At 49.5% G+C, this 19950-nt stretch overlaps 3 protein-coding genes and 1 pseudogene across 6 annotated transcripts in view; 2 read left to right on the top strand and 2 right to left on the bottom strand.

The window, feature by feature from the left end:
- Positions 1 to 956: 956 nt before the first annotated feature.
- LOC105873133 (NADH dehydrogenase [ubiquinone] 1 beta subcomplex subunit 2, mitochondrial pseudogene) lies at positions 957 to 1406 on the bottom strand (annotated as a pseudogene).
- Positions 1407 to 4960: 3554 nt separating this feature from the next.
- Positions 4961 to 8325, top strand: GLMP (glycosylated lysosomal membrane protein). 2 transcript variants are annotated; one of them, XM_012767741.2, is made up of 6 exons: positions 4962 to 5141; positions 5644 to 5901; positions 6091 to 6291; positions 6415 to 6633; positions 7432 to 7688; positions 7800 to 8325. In XM_012767741.2, the coding sequence occupies exons 1-6, from the start codon at positions 5022 to 5024 to the stop codon at positions 7963 to 7965; spliced, it is 1221 nt and encodes a 406-aa protein (XP_012623195.1). In that variant the 5' UTR covers positions 4962 to 5021; the 3' UTR covers positions 7966 to 8325. The 2 variants fall into 2 exon arrangements, with proteins under 2 accessions (XP_012623196.1, XP_012623195.1); XM_012767742.3 differs by lacking the exon at positions 7432 to 7688 and having other exon boundaries at positions 4961 to 5141.
- A 241-nt stretch (positions 8326 to 8566) lies between these two features.
- Positions 8567 to 15695, bottom strand: TMEM79 (transmembrane protein 79). Its single transcript, XM_076000236.1, has 4 exons — positions 15606 to 15695; positions 14022 to 14821; positions 13521 to 13734; positions 8567 to 9990 (listed from the first exon to the last, which is right to left on the bottom strand). Exons 2-4 carry the CDS (start codon positions 14776 to 14778, stop codon positions 9777 to 9779), a joined length of 1185 nt encoding a protein of 394 aa, XP_075856351.1. The 5' UTR covers positions 14779 to 14821; positions 15606 to 15695; the 3' UTR covers positions 8567 to 9776.
- Positions 15696 to 17180: 1485 nt separating this feature from the next.
- Positions 17181 to 19950, top strand: part of SMG5 (SMG5 nonsense mediated mRNA decay factor) — a 29209-nt gene continuing 26439 nt past the window's right edge. Inside the window, exon 1 of one of the 3 annotated variants that reach the window (XM_012767743.2) lies at positions 17181 to 17402. In XM_012767743.2, coding sequence (XP_012623197.2) covers positions 17329 to 17402 — 74 coding nt within the window. In that variant the 5' untranslated portion in view covers positions 17181 to 17328. Of the gene's footprint in view, positions 17403 to 17533; positions 17668 to 19950 lie in introns of those variants that run through there. The other 2 variants (XM_076000230.1, XM_012767746.3) reach the window with 2 other exon arrangements.

The raw sequence follows: 19950 nt of genomic DNA, 5'->3' as shown, positions 1-19950 counted from the left end.
CCTCTCCCAGTGTTCTTTCTGATTCCAGTCTATATTTTGGCTTGCTGGCTTATTCTCGTGCCAGGATTATGTCACAGTCAGACCTCTGCCTTCCCTGATAATAGAAACAAAATATTCAATCTCATTTTGTGCTTTGCGTTTATCAAAAGGGGAAGGGGGAAATCTAAATGGTGACCCTGAGATGGTAGAAGCTAGATGGAGCCAACCTTTAATTTTCTTCAGTGTCCTTCCTCTTAGTTACTGGGTCTTCCACCCTACCCATTGTCCTTATTCATAAATTCAGCCTTGTTTATCTCCTCCCTAACCACAGGACTTAGTCATATTAAGTTGAATACTTGGTGGTAGAATAACAGTAAATACTGTGTAACAGATGTGTTCCAGTCACTTTGCCTGTGTTAACTAACTGATCCTTACAACAAGCGACTCTGTAAAATAGGTATTACTATCCCCCATTTTTTGAGGATGAATCTAAAGCATAAAGACCCTTGTTCAAGGGTCTGAGAGCTGGTAAGTAGCACACTGGAATTCATATGTAGGTAGTCTGGCTCCAAAACCTATGCTTTTACAGCTGGCTGTGCTGACTGAAATAGGGGGTAGAAAAGGGCTTATGAGGGTGCCCCTGGAGCCTCTGCTCAGTCTAAAGCCCTCAGCTTTTACAAGGGGCTCAGAATTAAACCTACCTGCCTTTTGCTGAAATCCCTACTTTTTGCAGTGTTAATTCCCTTGGAGCTCTAACTCCTTAGAGAGAGATGGTGGGTTGATTCTTAAACAAATACTGCTCAGTACTAAATACAAATACTGAAGAAATACTGCTCATAAGGCCTGATAAATCATGGAGGTCCTGAGGAAGCTGTGGATTCTTTCCTCCTTTTTGTCCCTTGTATAGGTTATTTCTGGCTTCAGCAATAATTGTTAGACACTTGGATAGCATAGTTGTCTTTCCTATGGTTGATACCTTTTTTTTTTTTCCTTGACCAAACCACTTTAATTTATAACTTTAATGTACAACATGAAGTCCGTAATTTCTTGAAATTCTCACTTGGCTCTTGCAAAGAGTCTACACTTTCAGTCTTCATCATCAGGAGGGATACCTAATTCTTCATCTGTCCACTGGGAAGGATCTGGTATGGAAAATGACCCAGCACAGCATCTGAGTCATGCCAAAACCGCCAGAGAATCCAGAACCACATGGTTGCACTGAAGAACTCAGCCTTGATCACCTGGGATCTGGTCAGCTCGAGAAACTGTCTATACCGGGGCTCGATATGCACACCACCGCCAGCATGACGGACTCCACCTCCTCTAGCCATCCGCTCGCGGCAGCCTCTGAAGAGGCGACCTCCTGCGCGAACAGACGGCGCCAGCCGGGTCAGAGCCGACGTGCTCGCCTGCGTCCCGACAGCCATTGATACCTTTTTTTAAAAGTACCTATAATATTTTCTATTTCTAGACCTACATAAATCCTTCTAGCATGTTAGATCAATGTGGACTCAGTCTAGCTTTCAAAGTCCCTCTTTATTTTTAAATTTTCAATTTAACTTAGTGAATGAAGGTCACCCAGGTGACCTTTTTTTATTCTCCCTTATCAGGTCCAAGAGTTGATACCTTAGAAGGTATAAGTATAGTAGCCCCTCAGCATCTGAAGGAGATTGGTTTCAGGACATCCCCCTATATCAAAATCTGCAGCTGTCAAGGACCTAATATAGATTAAATGGTGTAGTATTTGTATATAACCTATGTACATCATCGAATATACATACTTTAAATTCACCAGGCATGGTGGGTCATGCCTGTAATCCTAGCACTCTGGGAGGCCAAGGAAGGAGTACTGCTTGAGCTCAGGAGTTCAAGACCAGCCTGAGCAAAAGTGAGACCCCATCTCTACTAAAAATAGAAAAATTAGGTGGGTGTTGTGGTGCGTGCCTATAGTCCCAGTTACTTGGAGGCTGAGGCAGGAGGATCACTTGAGCTCAGGAGTTGAGGTTGCAATGAGCTGCGATGACGCCACTGCACTCTACCTGGGCAACAGAGCAAAAACCTCTATCTCAAAAAAAAAAAAAGGAAACCCATATACTTTAAATCATTTCCAGATTACTGATGACCTAATATAATGTAAGTGCTAAGTAAATAGTTGTACTGTTATATTTTCTATTTTTTTCCTCAAATATTTTCAATCCCTGGTTGGTTGAATTGGTAGATGTTGAACCAGCAGTACAAAGGGATGACTACTTTTTTCTCAAGAAAAATGAATTTTTGAGGAAGATTTTGAGAGTTATATAATTCCTAGAGTAGCCATTTGGGAGAAAAATGAAATTGGACCCCAACTTTATTTATTTTTTTAAGAGATACGGTGTTGCTAAATTGCCCAGGCTGATCTTGAACTCCTGGCCTTGAGTGATCCCCCACTTCAGCCATCCAAAATGTTGGCATTACAGGTGTGAGCCAACACCTGGCTAGACCCCCCCACTTCATTACAGCAAAATTAATTCCAGGCAGCTGAAAGGTGTAAGTATAAGAAAATGAAATTGGCCGGGCACGGTGGCTCACGCCTGTAATCCTAGCACTCTGGGAGGCCGAGGCGGGCGGATTGCTCGAAGTCAGGAGTTCGAAACCAGCCTGAGCAAGAGCAAGACCCCGTCTCTACTATAAATAGAAAGAAATTAATTGGCCAACTAATATATATGTATATAAAAAAAATTAGCCGGACATGGTGGTACATGCCTGTAGTCCTAGCTACTCGGGAGGCTGAGGCAGAAAGATTACTTGAGCCCAGGAGTTTGAGGTTGCTGTGAGCTAGGCTGACGCCACGGCACTCGCTATAGCCTGGGCAACAAGTGAGACTCTGTCTCAAAAAAAAAAAATCATAAGAGTATTAGAAAATTGTATTTAAAATGTGTCAGTGAGGGGTAGGAACCACATGCAGAATTTGCATGGCAAAAAAACGAGGAGAATGTTAGCAACAACACAAGAGTTTCCTTAAAGAACTTTCAGAACTTGGCAAGAAGAAAAGGCCTATAGAAAAATAGTCAAAGGGTTTATTAAATACCTCCAAATACATGAAAATTAATGACTAAAACATGAAGATATGCTTAACCTTTTTCTTAGGGAAGTATAAACCAAGTTTGGTTAAACACTTGCAATGGACATGCACGTGGGTTGAGTGTCAATTGGTAAACCTCATAAAAGGGCAATTAAACTTGGTGATTCCACTCCTGAGTATTTATCCTACAGAACTGGTTACAAATACACGAAGTGGTGGGATTTCAGCATTTCTTGTTAGTTGAGTCTGTTTCAGTCAGGACCAGTACTGTTTGCCGCAGCAAAATACTACTTTGTGAACAGAGTTCTGGTTAAATAGATCCATGAAAGTTCAAGGTTACAGTGTGTTATGTGACACCACTGCAGTACAGCCTAGGGGACAAGGCTGTACTGTCTCTAAAATAGATCAATAAATCAAATCCATGGAACATTCCATTACAAAGAGAATGAGACAACTCAAAGTGCATACATAAGGAACGGTCTTCCACATATGAGTGAAAAAGCAAAATATTTTAAGAATTATCCTGGCATGGTGGTGCACACCTGTATTGCCAGCTACTCCGAGGCTGAGTCAGGAGGATTGGTTGAACCCATGGAGTTTGAGGCTGCAGTGAGCTATGATTGCACCACTGCACTCCAGCCTGGATGACAGGACAAGACCTTGTTTCTTTAAAAGGAAAAAAAGGGGCCGGGCGCGGTGGCTCACGCTTGTAATCCTAGCACTCTGGGAGGCCGAGGCGGGTGGATTGCTCAAGGTCAGGAGTTCAAAACCAGCCTGAGCGAGACCCCATCTCTACTATAAAAAAAATAGAAAGAAATTAATTGGCCAACTAATATATATATATATATATAAAAATTAGCCGGGCATGGTGGCTCGTGCCTGTAGTCCCAGCAACTTGGGAGGCTGAGGCAGTAGGATTGCTTGAGCCCAGGAGTTTGAGGTTGCTGTGAGCTAGGCTGACGCCATGGCACTCACTCTAGCCTAGGCAAGAAAGCGAGACTCTGTCTCAAAAAAAAAAAAAAAAAAAAAAGGGACACATAAACTGGTAATGGGCTGGGCGTGGTGGCTCATGCCTATAATCACATCAGCCTGAGCAAGAGCAAGACCCCATCTCTACTAAAAAAAAAATAGAAATTAGCTGGACAACTAAAAATATATATAGAAAAAATTAGCCAGGCATGGTGGTGCATGCCTGTAGTCCCAGCTACTCGGGAGGCTGAGGCAGGAGGATCGCTTGAACCCAGGAATTTGAGGTTGCTGTGAGCTAGGCTAATGCCATGGCACTCTAGCCCAGGCAACAGAGTCAGACTCTGTCTCAAACAAACAAAAAATAAACTGGTAATGGTGGTTGTCTTGGGCAGGAACCAGTTGCTGGGGAATATGGGTAATAGCTTTTGGTGTCTTTTGAATTTTGTACCATATGCGTTTATCAGTAAATACAATTTAAGATTAAGCAAAACCAAAATTTGCATTCAACCAGATTTGATCTCTGTCTTCTGACAAATACTTGTTCTCATATCCTATTTTCTGAGGTATCTTTTCTCCACAATAAAATTGTGAACTCTTTTGGGACAAGAATCTGCATACTTAGGTGTTCAATAAATACTAGATTGACAAAAAGAACTCTTAGGTGTACTATCTCATGTAATTCCTTCAAATTCCTCTCTGGACCTTTCAACCACAAAGTTGTATTATTGGGATCCCATTTGGATCTTGCCCACAGTAACTGTTCAGAGGGACCGGTTGGGTAGGAGAGGCTGGAATATGTCTGCACATCCGATCTTGATGTCTTGCTTGCTAGCCCAGTTACGGATGGCACTCCCAATCTTTCTGATTCTATTTTAATTTATACTGAAATCTGGGTTAAGGGAGGCGGTCTCTTTAAGAACTGCTGTGGTGGCCCCGCCCTTGGGTATCAGCTGAATCTGAGTCACGTGACTCTCCGGTGTGTCTCTCTTCCGCCAGCTGAAGTTGGGGCCGCATGTGCGGCTGTGGCCAGGGCTACTGGGGTTGGGGGCATCGTGCCCCCAGCCCCATGCTCCTCTTGAGTCTACTTCTGTCTGCAGCCCCATTTGGCCTGCTGGGGGAGGAAACTCGCCAGGTGAGGGCTCTGGAACTGGAGCAACAGAGGTTTCGGGAAATGCTAACCTTGCAGGGTGGCTAGAATCTGGGGCATCCAAAGGGTAGCGGTGGTGGGTGGCTGCCAAGAGGAAGGTTCTTCAACCAGGGGGAGGCGCGGGGGGGACAGCCATGTATTGTGGGATGGGATTGTGGAATAGGGCAAATGTGAGAGTAAAATCTGGATCCTGACACAGCCTTGGATGACCTAGGTCTAGGCAAGTATTGGATTTTTTCTTTCCCAGCTCTGTGTCCTGACCTCTTCCTCATCAGGGCCAGGGCAGTCTTGGCTCTACACCCATGCCTCTTCTCCATCCCACCACTGCCCCTTACCCCAGGATTCCCTTAGCTCCTTCTTACCTAGACCCCCAGGGTCCCTTTCCCCAGCATTTCCCAGACCCCCCTCCTCCAACCCTCAAGTTTCTCCTTTGCCTTTGTCTCTCCCTGATCCTGTTCCCTCCACCCTCCACTATTCCATTTTCCAGGTGTCTCTGGAGGTCATCCCTGGCTGGCTGGGTAACCCCCAGAACCTGCTTCATATCCGGGCAGTGGGCACCAATTCCACACTGCACTATGTGTGGAGCAGCCTGGGTCCTCCAGCAGTGGTGCTCGTGGCCACCAACACCCCGCACAGCACCCTGAGTGTCAATTGGAGCCGCCTGCTCTCCCCTGAGCCTGATGGAGGCCTGATGGTGCTCCCCAAGGACAGCATCCAGTTTTCTTCTGCCCTTGTCTTTACCAGGGTGAGGAGGTTGGGGAGCTCCAAGAAGAGTGCGGAGGAGGGAGTTCATCCCCATCAGAGAGAAGAATTGAAGAGGGAGGGGTGAAGTAGATATGAGAACCCTGGTGGTGGGGGAAGGTGAGTGGGAGGGGTGATTCAGGAGAAAGCGAGATCAAGGTAAGCCCAGCTCCACCCCACCCACACCTTCCAGCTGCTTGAGTTTGATGGCACCAACATGTCCAATACGGCAGCAGATCCCCCAGGAAAACCATATCCTCCATACTCCTTGGCCGAGTTCTCTTGGAACAACATCACTGACTCATTGGATCCTGCCACCCTGAGTGCCACATTTCAAGGCCGCCCCATACACGACCCTACCAGGGCTTTTGCCAATGGCAGCCTGGCCTTCAGGGTAAGAGATGGGGAATTAGAAGGAACTCAAAAGGCTGATTTATGAGGGTGGGAGTTAATGATGGGGTGGTCCTCAAGCACGAGCATCCAGCTGTTTCCCATATCTCCCATGCTTCCTTCCTAGGTCCAGGCCTTTTCCAGATCCGGCCGACCAGCCCAACCACCTCGCCTCCTGCACACGGCAGATACCTGCCAGCTAGAGGTGGCCCTGGTTGGGGCCTCTCCCCAGGGAAACTGCTCCTTGTTTGGACTGGAGGTAGCCACCTTGGGCCAGGGCCCTGACTGTCCCTCAATACAGGAGCAGCACTCTATCGATGATGAATATGCACCTGCTATCTTCCAGGTCAGGTTTCCAGTGGAGATGCAGATGGGTGGGGAATGTAGGTGTGACTCCATTAGGACCTTAGAGAATGGTTCAACCGTTTACCATTTAGCAACTCCTTTTAAGTGTGGACACTGTAATGAATCTGACCTAGTCTCTGCCCTCCATGGAGACAGAAGGCAGCGTACTATGAGTCATGCTCTGGCAGGTGGGGATCTGCAAGGCCTGGGGGCCCTAAGGAGGGAGCTGAGTGCAAACTTGCAAGTCTGGAAAAGCACTCAGTGCCCACCCAGTCCAATTCTCCCCTTTTACAGAGAGGAGATTGAGGCCCTGCCTCAGACTTAGGACTCCTCTACCCTTAGCACATTGCCTGTCAGTACTAGTGACAAATGGAGGCTGGGAGAAGTGGAGATGGGAGGGTTGGGCACATGTTCTTCCTCACTCTGTCTTTCTTTTTTTTTTTTTTTGAGACAGAGTCTCACTTTGTTGCCTAGGCTAGAGTGAGTGCCGTGGCTTCAGCCTAGCTCACGGCAACCTCAATCTCCTGGACTCAAGCAATCCTCCTGCCTCAGCCTCCTGAGTAGCTGGGACTACAGGCATGTGCCACCATACCCAACTAATTTTTTTTCTATATATATATTAGTTGGCCAATTAATTTCTTTCTATTTATAGTAGAGATGGGGTCTCGCTCTTGCTCAGGCTGGTTTCGAACTCCTGACCTCGAGCAATCCGCCCGCCTCGGCCTCCCAGAGTGCTAGGATTACAGGCGTGAGCCACCTCGCCTAGCCCTCACTCTGTCTTGTTTGCCTTTCTCCCCAGTTGGACCAGCTGCTGTGGAGCTCCCTCCCACCAGGCTTCATGCAGTGGCGACCAGTGGCTTACTCCCAGAAGCAAGGGGGCCGAGAATCAGCCCTGCCCTGCCATGCTTCCCCTCTTCACCCCACCTTGACATACCCTATCCCCCAGTCACCCATTGTTCGAGCCTTCTTTGGGCCCCAGAACAACTTCTGTGCCTTCAATCTGACATTTGGAGCTTCCACAGGCCCTGGCTACTGGGACCAACACTACCTCAGCTGGTGAGAGACAGGGCCCGGCCGAGGGCTCGGGGGGGCTAAAGCAGAGGGCTGAGCCTCCCAGCCTTCCCTCGTGAGCCTGCTTACCTTTCCCTCTCACTCTGCTTGCTCTAGGTCGATGCTCGTAGGAGTGGGCCCCCCTCCAATGGATGCCTTGTCCCCACTAGTCCTGGGCATCATGGCGGTGGCCCTGGGTGCCCCAGGGCTCATACTGCTGGGGGGAGGCCTGGTTCTGCTTCTGCGCCACAAGCAGTACTCAGAGTACCAGTCCATCAATTGAGGTCCACTCTCTGGACAGAAGGACGTTGCTGGACCTGCCTTGCTGTGACTGAGACCTCTGGAGGTTGGCGGGTCAGTGCTCCAGCCAGCCCCTCCCCTCTCCCATCTTGCTTTTCTTAGAACTTCACACACTAGCCTCAACTTTCTGGGGACCCCCAGGTGGGGCTTCCTTCATACCTTGGGGAGGGGCTAGGGACAGGAGGTTGTTGCTAAAGGAAGGAAAGAAGGGTCCCTTGGTGTTTCCTTCTTGCATACCCCACACCCCTGTTTCCTTTGGTGGGATTCGAGGCCTAAATGCGAGGTCTTCTATCTGCATTGGCTGCCCTGGAGGGCATGAAATAGACTTATTTTTTTCACAGGGCTCCGGTCTCTTAATTTGTGAATGTTGATGGGCTGGTTTAGGGCTGGTTCCAGGGAATGGAAGCACTAAGTTTCTGTCTGAGGCTCCATTTCCTCACCAGGCCTTGTTCTCTCCCTCACCATGGAACCAAGCCTTCTGTCAGCCCTCCACCATGTGGAGCTGGGAGGTTTCTGTTGTAGTGTGAATCAAACAAGAAAGGGACACTTGAGACCGGGGTACAAACTAGAAAAGAGCCAACAAAGACTGTGGTAGTAATTTATTGTTACCCGCACACACTCACACTAGGTTAACATCAGCCGCTGTGCCTTCCAACCACTCCCCAGCCACCACACGTGGGTACATGTGCATGTGCGTGTGCACGTACACACACACACACACACACCACCCCACAACCCATCTTGGGAGGCAGATTTCCCTGTCTGCTCCTCTCTCCTGTGGGAGGGGTGTGGCTTCTGGGCAGTTTAAAGGTGGGAAGTTACAGAGGCCTAAACAGGTTGGCAGAGAGAAGGCAGCAGCCCAGGACTGGGGCAGCTACAACAGTCTTGACTGAGGCTAAAGGGCCCTTATCCCAGACTCCCAAGGAAAGATTTCACCAAACGTGAAAGTCCTATTTGATCTGATGCCCAGCCTCTACCTTAGGTGTGGGCAGTATTTCCAGTCTCCTTGAGGTCCTCTGCTTAGACAAATGACACAGAAATGGTCAGGGTTTGGCTGTGGCCCTGCCGCACAGAAAGCAGGGAGGTGGCCAGAGTCCAGCATTAGTGAGCCCTTATGGTTGTGGTGGGAGGCTGCTCAGGAAGGAACCATGCCTCTCCCCTGGTCCTGGCTCCTGCCCTCAGCTTCCTTAAGGGACATGGCTGTCCACCTCTTTCCCTGCAAGGAAACTAAGGCCATCCTTTATGACTGTCCCTGGCCCCAAAGATGAAGGGCAGCCCTGGCTAGGGAAGAACTCTGACTGGATGGGCACCCTGTTGAATTGGTAGCAGGGTTCCCCCTACCGAGGTCCCAGGGTTGGGGGCAAAGTCTAGGTCTGGGCCAGGTGCGGTGGCTCACGCCTGTAATCCTAGCTCTCTGGGAGGCCGAGGCGGGCGGACTGCTCGAGGTCAGGAGTTCAAAACCAGCCTGAGCAAGAGCGAGACCCCGTCTATACTATAAATAGAAAGAAAGTAATTGGCCAACAGATATATATATAAAAAATTAGCCGGGCATGGTGACACATGCCTGTAGTCCCAGCTACTCAGGAGGCTGAGGCAGTAGGATCGCTTGAGCCCAGGAGTTTGAGGTTGCTGTGAGCTAGGCTGACGCCATGGCACTCATTCTAGCCTGGGCAACAAAGTGAGACTCTGTCTCAAAAAAAAAAAAAAAAATTCTAGGTCTGGAACTAGGTTCAGAGAAGTGTCCCGAGACCACCCGGGGCTCGCCGCGCCCTGAGGCCGAGAGGGCGGAGCGGCTCAGCCCCAGGGGCGGGGCCTGTAGTCGGAGGCCGAGCGGGCGTGGTCGGGGTAGTCCAGGCGGCTCTCAGCGGCAGTGAGCATGCGCTCTGGCTCCACCACGAACATGTAGTAGAGGTTCCACACTAGCATGGACAGCAGCGGTAGGAACGTCAGGCCGTACCCGAAGCCTCGGAAGGAGCGGCCCACGGCGAAGGTCAGCCAGTATATCAGCCTGTGGAGACAAGAAAAAAGTCTGGCTACTCTGAGGGAAGCGGTCAGCTGATTGGCAATAGGTTGACGGTGGGGGAACTAGGGAGGCAGATGGGAGGGTGGGTATGGCTGGTACTTCTGAAAACAGCCAAAGTTTACGCATTTAATATGTGCCAGGCAGGGTGCTATTTGCTGTGGGTGAACTATTTAATTGTGACTTCCCCACATCTCTATGAGGTTGAGTGAGTATACTATTCCCTTTCTTTTATTTATTTACTTTTCAAATTTTAATTAAAAAATTTTGAGTGGGCAGTATACATTCACATGGTTCCAAATTCAATAAGTAGAGTAAAATATCTTCCTCCTTTTACTGATTCCCACCCTATTCTCCCCAACCCACCCCCAGGCTTACAACATTATGGCTTCTTGTGCATCGGGTGATTTTTTGGCATATATGAGCAAAAAGTTTTGTTTTCTTTTCCCATTTTTTGAAGTATGGTAACATACAATATAGAGTGCTCTGCATGTTGATTTTCCCCCCATTTAATATATCTTGGAGATCGTTTTATATCGGATATGAAGTTTTCTCATTCTTTTACAGTTGAAGTGTGTTCCATTGTATTTATTTTACTGTTTTGCAGATGAAGAAACTAAGATTCCAAAGGGGGTTAAGTAAGACTGGTCCAAGGTTACACATCTGGGAAATAACAAAGCCATGATTTGAACCCAAGCCTGTTCATCACCCCCTCTTCTGCCATTTTAGAGTGGCAGAAGGAAAGAGGAGAGTAAGGAAGGCAGATTCAAGAGGGCTTGAAGCCCAGAGGGATGGGTCAACCATAACCAAATTTCTCCACTTGGAAAACTCACTCAAAATCCACACCCTGCCAGACACAGTGGCTTGAGCCTGTAATCCCAGCTACTCAGGAGGCTGAGGTGGGAGGATTGCTTCAGCTCAGGAGTTGAAGGCTTTTCAGCTATGATCAGGCCACTGCACTCTAGCCTGGGCAATAGAGCGAGACCATGTATCTAAAGAAATAAAATAAAATACACACCCCTCAATGGAAGAAGAAAGAGGAACTTCCTCTTAATACATGAAGGACCACTTATTACATAATTGACATGCCTCTACTCTTTTTACCTGCGAAAGGGAGGGAAGAGGGAGTAACTGCTGCTTCTCTACTGCACCAGGAAGCAGCATGGCATAATAAGAGTGAACTCTTACCACAGTGCCAGATTGTTTCAAGCACTCTACATGAATTAACTCACCTAATCCTCACAACTCCATTTTATAGATGGTGAAACTAAGGCACAAACTGCTTAAGAAACTTGCAGTGGTAGAGAAGAAAGGACCCTGGATGAGTGAGCCAAGAGACATGGATTGCTGATAAACCTGATCAGCTCTTCTCCCCCAAACTGTTGTGGTTTCCTCTCTCTAAAATGGGAAGTCTGGGCCAGGTGCAGTGGCTCACACCTGTAATCCTAGCATTTTGGAAGGCCAAGGTAGAAGGATTGCTTGAGTCCAGGAGTTTGAGACCAGCCTGGCAATAGTGAGAACCTGTCTCTACAAAATATAAGAAAATTAGCTAGGCATGGTGGTGTGTACCTGTAGACCCAGCTACTCAAGAAGCAGGAGGATTGCCTGAGCCCAGAAGTTTGAGGTTGCAGTGAGCTATAATGATGCCACTGCACTCTAGCCAGGGTAGCAGAGAGAGACAGACCCTGTCTCAAAAAAAATCAGTCAGGCCGGGCATGGTGGCTCACGCCTGTAATCCTAGCACTCTGGGAGGCCGAGGCGGGCGAGGCGGGCGGATTGCTCGAGGTCAGGAGTTCTAAACCAGCCTGAGCAAGAGCAAGACCCGGTCTCTACTATAAATAGAAAGAAATTAATTGGCCAACTAATATATATAGAAAAAATTAGCCGGGCATGGTGGCACATGCCTGTAGTCCCAGCTACTCAGGAGGCTGAGGCAGTAGAATTGCTTGAGCCCAGGAGATTGAGGTTGCTGTGAGCGAGGCTGACGCCATGGCACTCACTCTAGCCTGGGCAACAAAGCGAGACTCTGTCTCAAAAAAAAAAAAAAAAAAAAAATCAGTCAATCAAATCAAATGCGAAGTCTGGACCAGACAATCACTGAGTCTTCCTTTAGCCCCTTGCTGCTTCTTACTGCTTAAGCTAACTTCTATCTGAGATCAGTATTCCCCACAGTCAGAGATGAGAGTCTGGGTTACCTGAGTAGGAACATATTTATCTTGGGGAAAATCTACTGGGAGAAAATACAAGGCTGCATGATGGTCAGGAGGTTGGTGGGATAGCTAACTACTAGATTGCAATCAGAAGTGACAGGAAGACTAATTTTAGCTCAATAGGAAGAATGTTTTAGCAATTAAAAGCAACCTGGAATCCTGTATTGAAAGTAAGAAGAGGAAATGTATTAGGGAAAAATGGAAGACCTACACTTGGGTTCAGAAATTCAAAGGAGCCTTCTGGGTTATCGGTAGTCCACATGAAAACAACCCTAAGGATTTTAGGTGACAGCAAACTCTGAATGAAAGGAGAGTAAGGAGGCTGCCATGAGGGCCAATGTGGCCTTGGTTTGTAGGAAGAGGACAGTACCTTTGGACTAGGGCCTCTCCATTGACAAAATGGAGAGAAGAGCAGTACCCTCACCAGCTCCTTCCCATTGTCAAGCAGGAGAATTTTCTGCCCAGAGGGGAGAAGCCAGGACAGTGAAGGGAGGAGGGGATTCTAGCACTCTGGGAGGTCAAGGTGGGAGGATTGCTCAAGCTCAGGAATTTGAGACCAACCTGAGCAAGAGCAAGACCCCATCTCTACTATAAATAGAAAGAAATTAGCCACTAAAAATAGGAAAAATTAGCTGGGCATGGTGGTGCGTGCCTGTAGTCTCTCAGCTACCTGGGGGGCTGAGGCAGGAGGATCGCTTGAGCCCAGGACCTTGAGGTTGCTGTGAACTAGGCTGACGCCACAGCACTCTAGCCAAGGCATGAAAGTGAGAGTCTGTCTCAAAAAAAAAAAAAAAAGTAACATAGTAGAGACTAGGGGAGTGGGGGGAATTGAGGGCTGTTGTCAAATATCTGAATTTGTCCTAGGCAATTCTGGAGGGCAGAGTCAGGACAGAAGCACAGTATGAAGAACTTCTAACAATAAGGACCTTTAGAAACTGAAACATACTGCTTTATATATGAGAATTGAGCATTTGGTCACAAGAGGTGGTCAGCTAGAGGCCAAAAAAGCTACCTGACCAGAGGAGTGGCTGCAATGGGTGCACTGATTTAGATGATACCTGAAAACATTCCAATGGTGTGTTGGAATGTGTCTCTGAAATCAACTTCCTATGGGAAGACATAAGAGCTGACCCCCTGCTACCAGATGAGGTAAAGTGCCAGAGAGAAAGTGGATTCATCTCTCCAGGGCACACATTTGGGCCAATGTAGAATCCAGAAAGCTCCTGACCCTAGCTCTCCAAACATTCAGATGCCTGGGTCCTCTAGTACCATCACCTCTCCCATCCCCCACCCCCAGCCCCAACTCACCGGGAGATGGCAAAGAGACCAGTGAGCAGAGGGAGCAGCTTGAGGGCATCCTGGGGCAGGTAGGTGGAAAGCACGGCCAGGTTGAAGAAGTAGAGGATGAAGAGCTGGACCGACTGGGCCACATATCGCCGGTGGATCTCCACCTCCCGCCGTGGCTCCCCAAAGGGCCGAAGAGCAGAAAAGCATAACAGGCTCAGCCCATACACCAGGAGCCCTGGGTGGGGTTGGGGAACACGGGGTCAGAATAGGCAGGAGGGTGCAAGAGACCGCAAGCTGGGGGCAGAGTTTGTGGTGGATGGTGCACAGGAATGGGCTATCTACATAGTGGGGTGGAGGTGGTCCTGGGAGGAGATGGGCATGCAGAGGGGCAGGGTATAAGAGGCCCTGAAGGGCCCAGGCTGAGTGAAGGGAAGCCCTCCTGCTCCCCAAGCCAGGCGGGCCCTGCTCTCCTCAAGTCCACTTCCCAGATGCTCCCTCTCTTCTCATGGGGCCCAGGCTCACCCAGGATGATGGGGAAGGTGGCAAAGACCCCACAGCGCAGCGTGTAGACCAGGCGGGAACTCATGGTGGGCAGCCGTGGGGCATCAAAGGGCAGGAAGGCATATGCCCCATACAGTAGGCAGGGGAAGAGGACGAGTGCAGCTCCCACAGAGGCCACAGCCCTCAGCCCCTCACGGCCTCCACAGCTCCCGCAGCCCCCACAGGAACGGCCAGGTGGCCTCACCACTGCCTCGGCCCACTTGCACTCAGGGGGCTCGGGGTGGGTGACCCGGGTGGGTAGGAAGGTCCGGCGCTCGCCCTCGCTGGCCTCACAGCACACAATGAGGTCTTCCTGGGGCCGCCGCTCAATGCACTGTAGGTCGATGGGCACGAAGGCACGGGCTACCTTCTCAGGCAGCAGGTTGGCATCATCTTCGGGCAGCTCCTCTAGCTTGGTCGTCGGTTCTGACTTAAGGGGCTCTGGCTCAATGTTCCGCCAGCCAGGGGGATCCAGGAATGGAGCACTGGGCTGGGGGCCAGTCCCCCAGGGCAAGGTGGCAGCCTCACTTACTGTGCTGTCTAAACCATCCTCAGCCCCCTCTATGGCTGTGGGAGACCCAGCTGAAGACTCCATTCTGAGGGACTCAGCCCCAGGGGACTCTCCCCCACCTTCCCCTTCTGGCTGCCGGCCATTGGGGACCAAGGCCTCAGGTGGGCTCTTCTCCGGGACCTCGGACCCCTTCACTTCCTGCAGGGCCAGGCTCTCAGGTTCTGTCATCCTGGGACCTCTGTTCTGGGATCTACCACAAGGTCATGTCATCCTGGAAGGAGGAGAGGAAAGCTGTTTGAAACCTCTGTCTTCTGGCCCACAGGACGAGTTGACAGAACTGGAACTCTCCAGGGCAACTGGCCTTATGGGCTTTAGCTCCTTCTGGAACCTTAGAGAGAACATGGTGCAGAGGAAGGTGTTGAAACGGAGGGAGGTGGAGGGAAGTGAGCTGCTGAAATGGAGGCAGCAGTTTCAACACCAAATGCCGCCCAGCAGGAGGTGAGTCAGGGGGCACAGGCCCTGGCAGCTGTGACCTCAGTCAGTCCCCACCCATGCCTTCTACCCCCTCCACCAAAACCCCTGGAGTCATGGCCACCCTAATACAGGAATGGGAGGAAGAGGAGGTGTCTAGAACTTTGCCAAGAGTTTCTTTCCCTCCAAGGATCCTCCTGTGGACAGAGAAGTTGCCCCTCCACCATCCCACTTCCCCTTCTTTCTGCAGTTCCCTGCCTGGAACCCTCATGGCAACTGATACCAGTGATTTGCCCACAAATCTGTCCCAAGGAGCTGAGAGTTGCAGGGTACCCTGTCCTTTCATTGGTACTTGGTCAGTTTCCAAACTCCTCACTAGCCCACCTCATCCATCTCCATAGGGCCTGGGGCTGTTCATTCTGACTTTTAGGTCTAATCATGGCTGTTTCCCATGCCTTCTCTCCTGCCTTTCTCCCCTCCCTGCTGCCCTCCACCTCACTGCTTCTGGATGGGGCTGATTCCCCTCCCTTGTCTCCTCAAAGGCCCTCCTACCCTTGCCATTTGGACCCATGACACCCTCTTACTTTTCATCTGGAGAGAGGTGAAGGGTCCCCAGTGTCCAGGAAGAAGCTGCCCAGCTCCCTGCTAGCTCTGTAAGTATTTCTCTCCTCTCCCTCCCTTTACCTGTGTCTCCAAACCTGTCTGACCAGAGCAGGTGGGGCCCAGATTAAAGGGGCAGGCCCCGCCCTGCTGAATCTGCCGACAGAAAAAGCATTGGAGGAGGACGTCATCCTTTCTGAAAGTGGGGCTGCAGCTGGGCATAAATGCAAGTTCGTATTCTAGGCACCTAGAATGCTTAAGAACTCCCAGCCCAGGAAAGCAGAGGGGGAAGAGTGGATTTGTGCACCAAACGGTGCTTGGAGTAGGTTGGGAGACCCAGAAAAGAGATGGAATTTGTATACTTATTCATTCAGTAAATATTTATTGCACACCAGTTTTTAGATAGGCACTGTGCTAGGCACAGACACAGAAAAAGACACAATGACAGTCAAGATTTCTGCCCTCGAGGAGCTTATGTTCTATTGGGGTAACAGATAATAAAGAAGCCTAGCATCTAAATCACCAGCAATTAAATCACCTTTCAGTAGGGAATACCTCTTTGATAAAGTGATATTTGAGCTGGGACCTGAAGGGAAATCAGAAGTATGAGTGTTTCAGGCAAAGGAACAGCAAGTAGAGACCAACGAGTGGGAAAGACTTAGGCTGTTTCAGGAACAGAAAGAAGGTGGGTGGCCAGAGCCAGGAGCATAGGGGTAGAAGGGGAATTTATGTTCCCGTTACAATGTGTACAAAGGCACAAAAACCCCTGGCTTTTTAGCTCAGGTTTAAGGTTAAGAGAGCAATAGGAATCCAAGTTAAATAGGAGGTGAACTTTACAATGTAAAGATCAAGGGTCAGAAATGTGAGGGAGTAGTTTCTCATTCCTATGAGACCTTAATAACTAAAGTCATTTCAGCTTTGTGGGGGCAGGGACAGTGTCTAGATTGATCATCTGTGTCCCCAGAATCCAGCACTGTGGCTGGAAGACAGCAGGAGTTCAATAAATGTTTGCTGGGCTAGTGAGAGATGTACATATAAGCTGGAAATCTTTGGGAGGAACTGAAGGGCAGAGGCGCTTGTACAACAGTCAAGTCTTCCAAGGCTTTAGTCCTATGTGACGCTTAAACCTTTCCAAGGAAACTTTCACATGCATTTTTTGTTTGTTTGTTTAAATTATGGGGAAAAGGGAGACATGGAGTCATTCTCACCAGTAACCTGAAAGAGGCTTGGCTCAAATGGGGGACGGGGGTGATGGTGCAGAAGGGTGGACCAAATGACCACTACAGCACAAAGCAACGTCACGCTCCTAGCTGTGAGCGCACCTGCTCCGATACAGTGAGGCTTCAGCCGCCTCACTGGGTCCACTGTCAGTTTTTTGACAGCTTTGCCAATAAAGTTTTACGCAAGGGTTTGGAGAAGCCGGAAAGAGGCCAATCTGCCCAGAGTTAGTTCTGGCAACTTCCCGGGAGGGAAAACTAGTTTCGCGAGATTTGGTAGCAGCAGGCCACTGGCCCGCAACTGTGCGGCTGGTATCGCGAGATTTGGCAGGCAGAGGAGGAGCTGTCGCGGGCAGCCGCCTCACAGCGATGGCGGCCGAGCAGGGCCGGCGGCGGTGGCGGCTGCGGCTCTGGCCGGACACGGCAGTGGTGGCAGTAGTGGTGGGTGGCGGGGGCCTGTGACCGGGAGCTGCCCCCGGACCCGGGCACCATGAGCCAAGGCCCCCCCCCAGGGGAGAGCAGTGAGCCCGAAGCAAAGGTCCTCCACACTAAGCGGCTTTACCGGTGAGAGGGGCCGGGGCGTGAGTGCAGGCGCCGGGGGAAGTGGGGGGACGGCAAGGGGCGGGGCCTCACGGGCGGGCGGGGCCCGGCTGTCCGCTGGGGGTGCCAGCGAGGAAGGAGGGTGCAATTTTGGAGGAGGGCGCAGGGCACCGTAACCCGGGATGAAGCTGAAAGGAGGAATTGGGTGTGTAGGAGGTTTGGAGAGAAGCACGTGGAGGAATCTCTTCCGCAGTGAGCTTGGGGCAGCACGAAGCTTTGCGGAGTTGGGGTAATGGTATGGGAATTGGGGCTGGAAAGATTGGTGGCAGTCACAGATGGAGAAAAACCTGGAAGGGAACGGTGCTTAGAACTCTGTAGGGTTTACAGGGAAGAGTCCTGGACTTAAATCCAGAGAGCCAGGTTCAGGTCCTTGCTTTGCCCTTCTCTCACTGTATGACCTTGAGCCTCAGTTTCCTTATCCTTAAAAGGAGAGATTTGAATTGAATGTGCTCTGATGTCATATAAGGGCTCTAATTTTGGGGAGTCTGAATGAGAAGAAGGAAGCTAGAAGACTAATTGTGTTGGCCTGGAGAGCCATGAAGTCCTTTGGGTCCAGAGTGTTCTCAGGACATGGGAGCCCATTTCAGGGCACCTGGGGACTCCTAAGTTCTGCCTTCCTCCCAGCCTCATGACTACAGTCTCTTGCCAGGCAACTTCCATTCCTGGTTTCTGATTTCCATAGTGCCACCCACACTCCTCAAGTCACATCTTCAGTCCTTCAGCGCTCTGTTGGGAACTGGCCAGTAGGAGCTCCTCCCACCCTGTGTGGAGGATTTTTCTGTGTAGGTCAACTAGAACATGGGCTCCAGAACTGGATCAAAATAGGATGAAATATAGAGATTAAGGTGAATTTTCTGTCTTCTAGTAGGGAGTGAGGTTTGGGGTTTTCATTTCACTCTATCTCTATAGACCAGGGGTGTTCGCATGAGAAGACTACCCTCAGAGCCTTGGGCCCCATCTTGGCAGTGAAAGAGTCAAGAGCATATTGTCTTTTCCTCCTTGAGTAGACATCCTGCCCATTCTGGCTTTGTAAGCTAGAAGGCCGAGGGGAGTATAGGCTGCTCCAAAAATAGAAAAGTGATCCAATCCAGCAGCCCCTGAGCTCCCACTGTGGGATGCCCCAAGCAGTCCTCATGTGGGTGAGGAGTTGGCTGGGGGTGGCACGTGTGCGATGTCATGCTGCTGAGTGTCAGTACCGCCTGTCAGACAGCGTGGGCAGTGTCTGCAATGTTCCTTACTTGTTTCTAGCTTTTGGGGTTGGCTCTGGTCATCCTTCTGATTGTCCTCAAACCTAGTTCTTTCTCAAATTAGTACATTCACAGAACTGACTTACCTGAGCTGGCATGTTCCCATGAAGTGACTTATCTGTGTGAACATGGGTATCTGCCTGTAATTGTGTGTTGTTGGCTTTGAGCAGGGTAGGAATTTGAGGCAGCTAGTCTCTGTTTTTATTATTATTATAGCAATGGTGATTGGTGGAAGGAACTGGGAGAAAGGTCTGATTTATCTCCCCAAGATAATTGTATTGTTAGACTGTAGACTTGTCACTCTGAGCTTCCAAAATTTGGGAAACTCCCACACCTTGTTGTTTACAGATATGAGATTCTGAAATGTTTTAAGCCAGTCGGAGGAGAAGGCAGCAGGGAAAGTGATGCTGTTAGGGACACAAGCACCAATTAGTTAATTAGGCCAATTAATTAGTTATTTGTTTTTAAAAATATTTTAATTTTTTAACACTGTGCTAGACATGGAATTACAATAGTGAATGAGACACACAACTAGTTTTTATAGTTTTTGTTCTAAAGGCAAGTATAGTTTAGTGGAGAAGCTTATAGTCTGATGGAAAATGGAGGAAAAAAGTGCTGAGCCCGCGCAGACTTAAGCATTTGCCATTATAACTTCCTAGAGTAGTGGTTATTAACCTGTTTTTGGATTGAGAATCTAAGGAGGGCTCTGGAGCCTGTCCATAAAAACACCCACATTCCCATTAGATCTGTCCATGGCACTGAAGTTAAAAGCTCTGCCCTGGGGACTAAGCTGGCATAGAATAAATCACCGATGCTGCTCCTAGCATGGAGGGCCAGGCTGCTAAAAGGGCTTGGCTCTCATTTCTAGGCTGCCCAGAAGGTGTTTGGAAAAGTGCTGAGCTCTCCACATTGCCTGTGAGAAGGTCTTGAATACCACCCCACTCACCTGGGTGCTGGCAGTCCCTTTGCCCTGTACGGGGCAGCTTTAGTAATGAGCCACTACCACCACAGGGTGTCAGCCAGCTGTGGCCCACTTTCCCTGGCCCAGGAGCACATCTTGGTTTGTTTTGGAAATCATTACTCCCTGTCTTTTGTTGCTTTTATGTGCACAGCTGTGCCTCATGCACCTGTTCTTATAGCTGCTGCCTCATGTCCTCTGGGTTTTACCCTTCCAGATATGACACCTACCTCTGGGACTTCTTGGCCATTAATTATAGAGTTTCTGTGGTTTTTTCTTTGCTGTAATGATAGACTTACTTACTTAG

This window comes from Microcebus murinus, chromosome 2 (genome assembly GCF_040939455.1).
Source record: "Microcebus murinus isolate Inina chromosome 2, M.murinus_Inina_mat1.0, whole genome shotgun sequence".
Lineage (NCBI taxonomy): Eukaryota > Metazoa > Chordata > Mammalia > Primates > Cheirogaleidae > Microcebus > Microcebus murinus.
The sequence above is the reverse complement of the archived record's forward strand: the minus strand, read 5'-3'. Positions and strand labels throughout refer to the sequence as shown.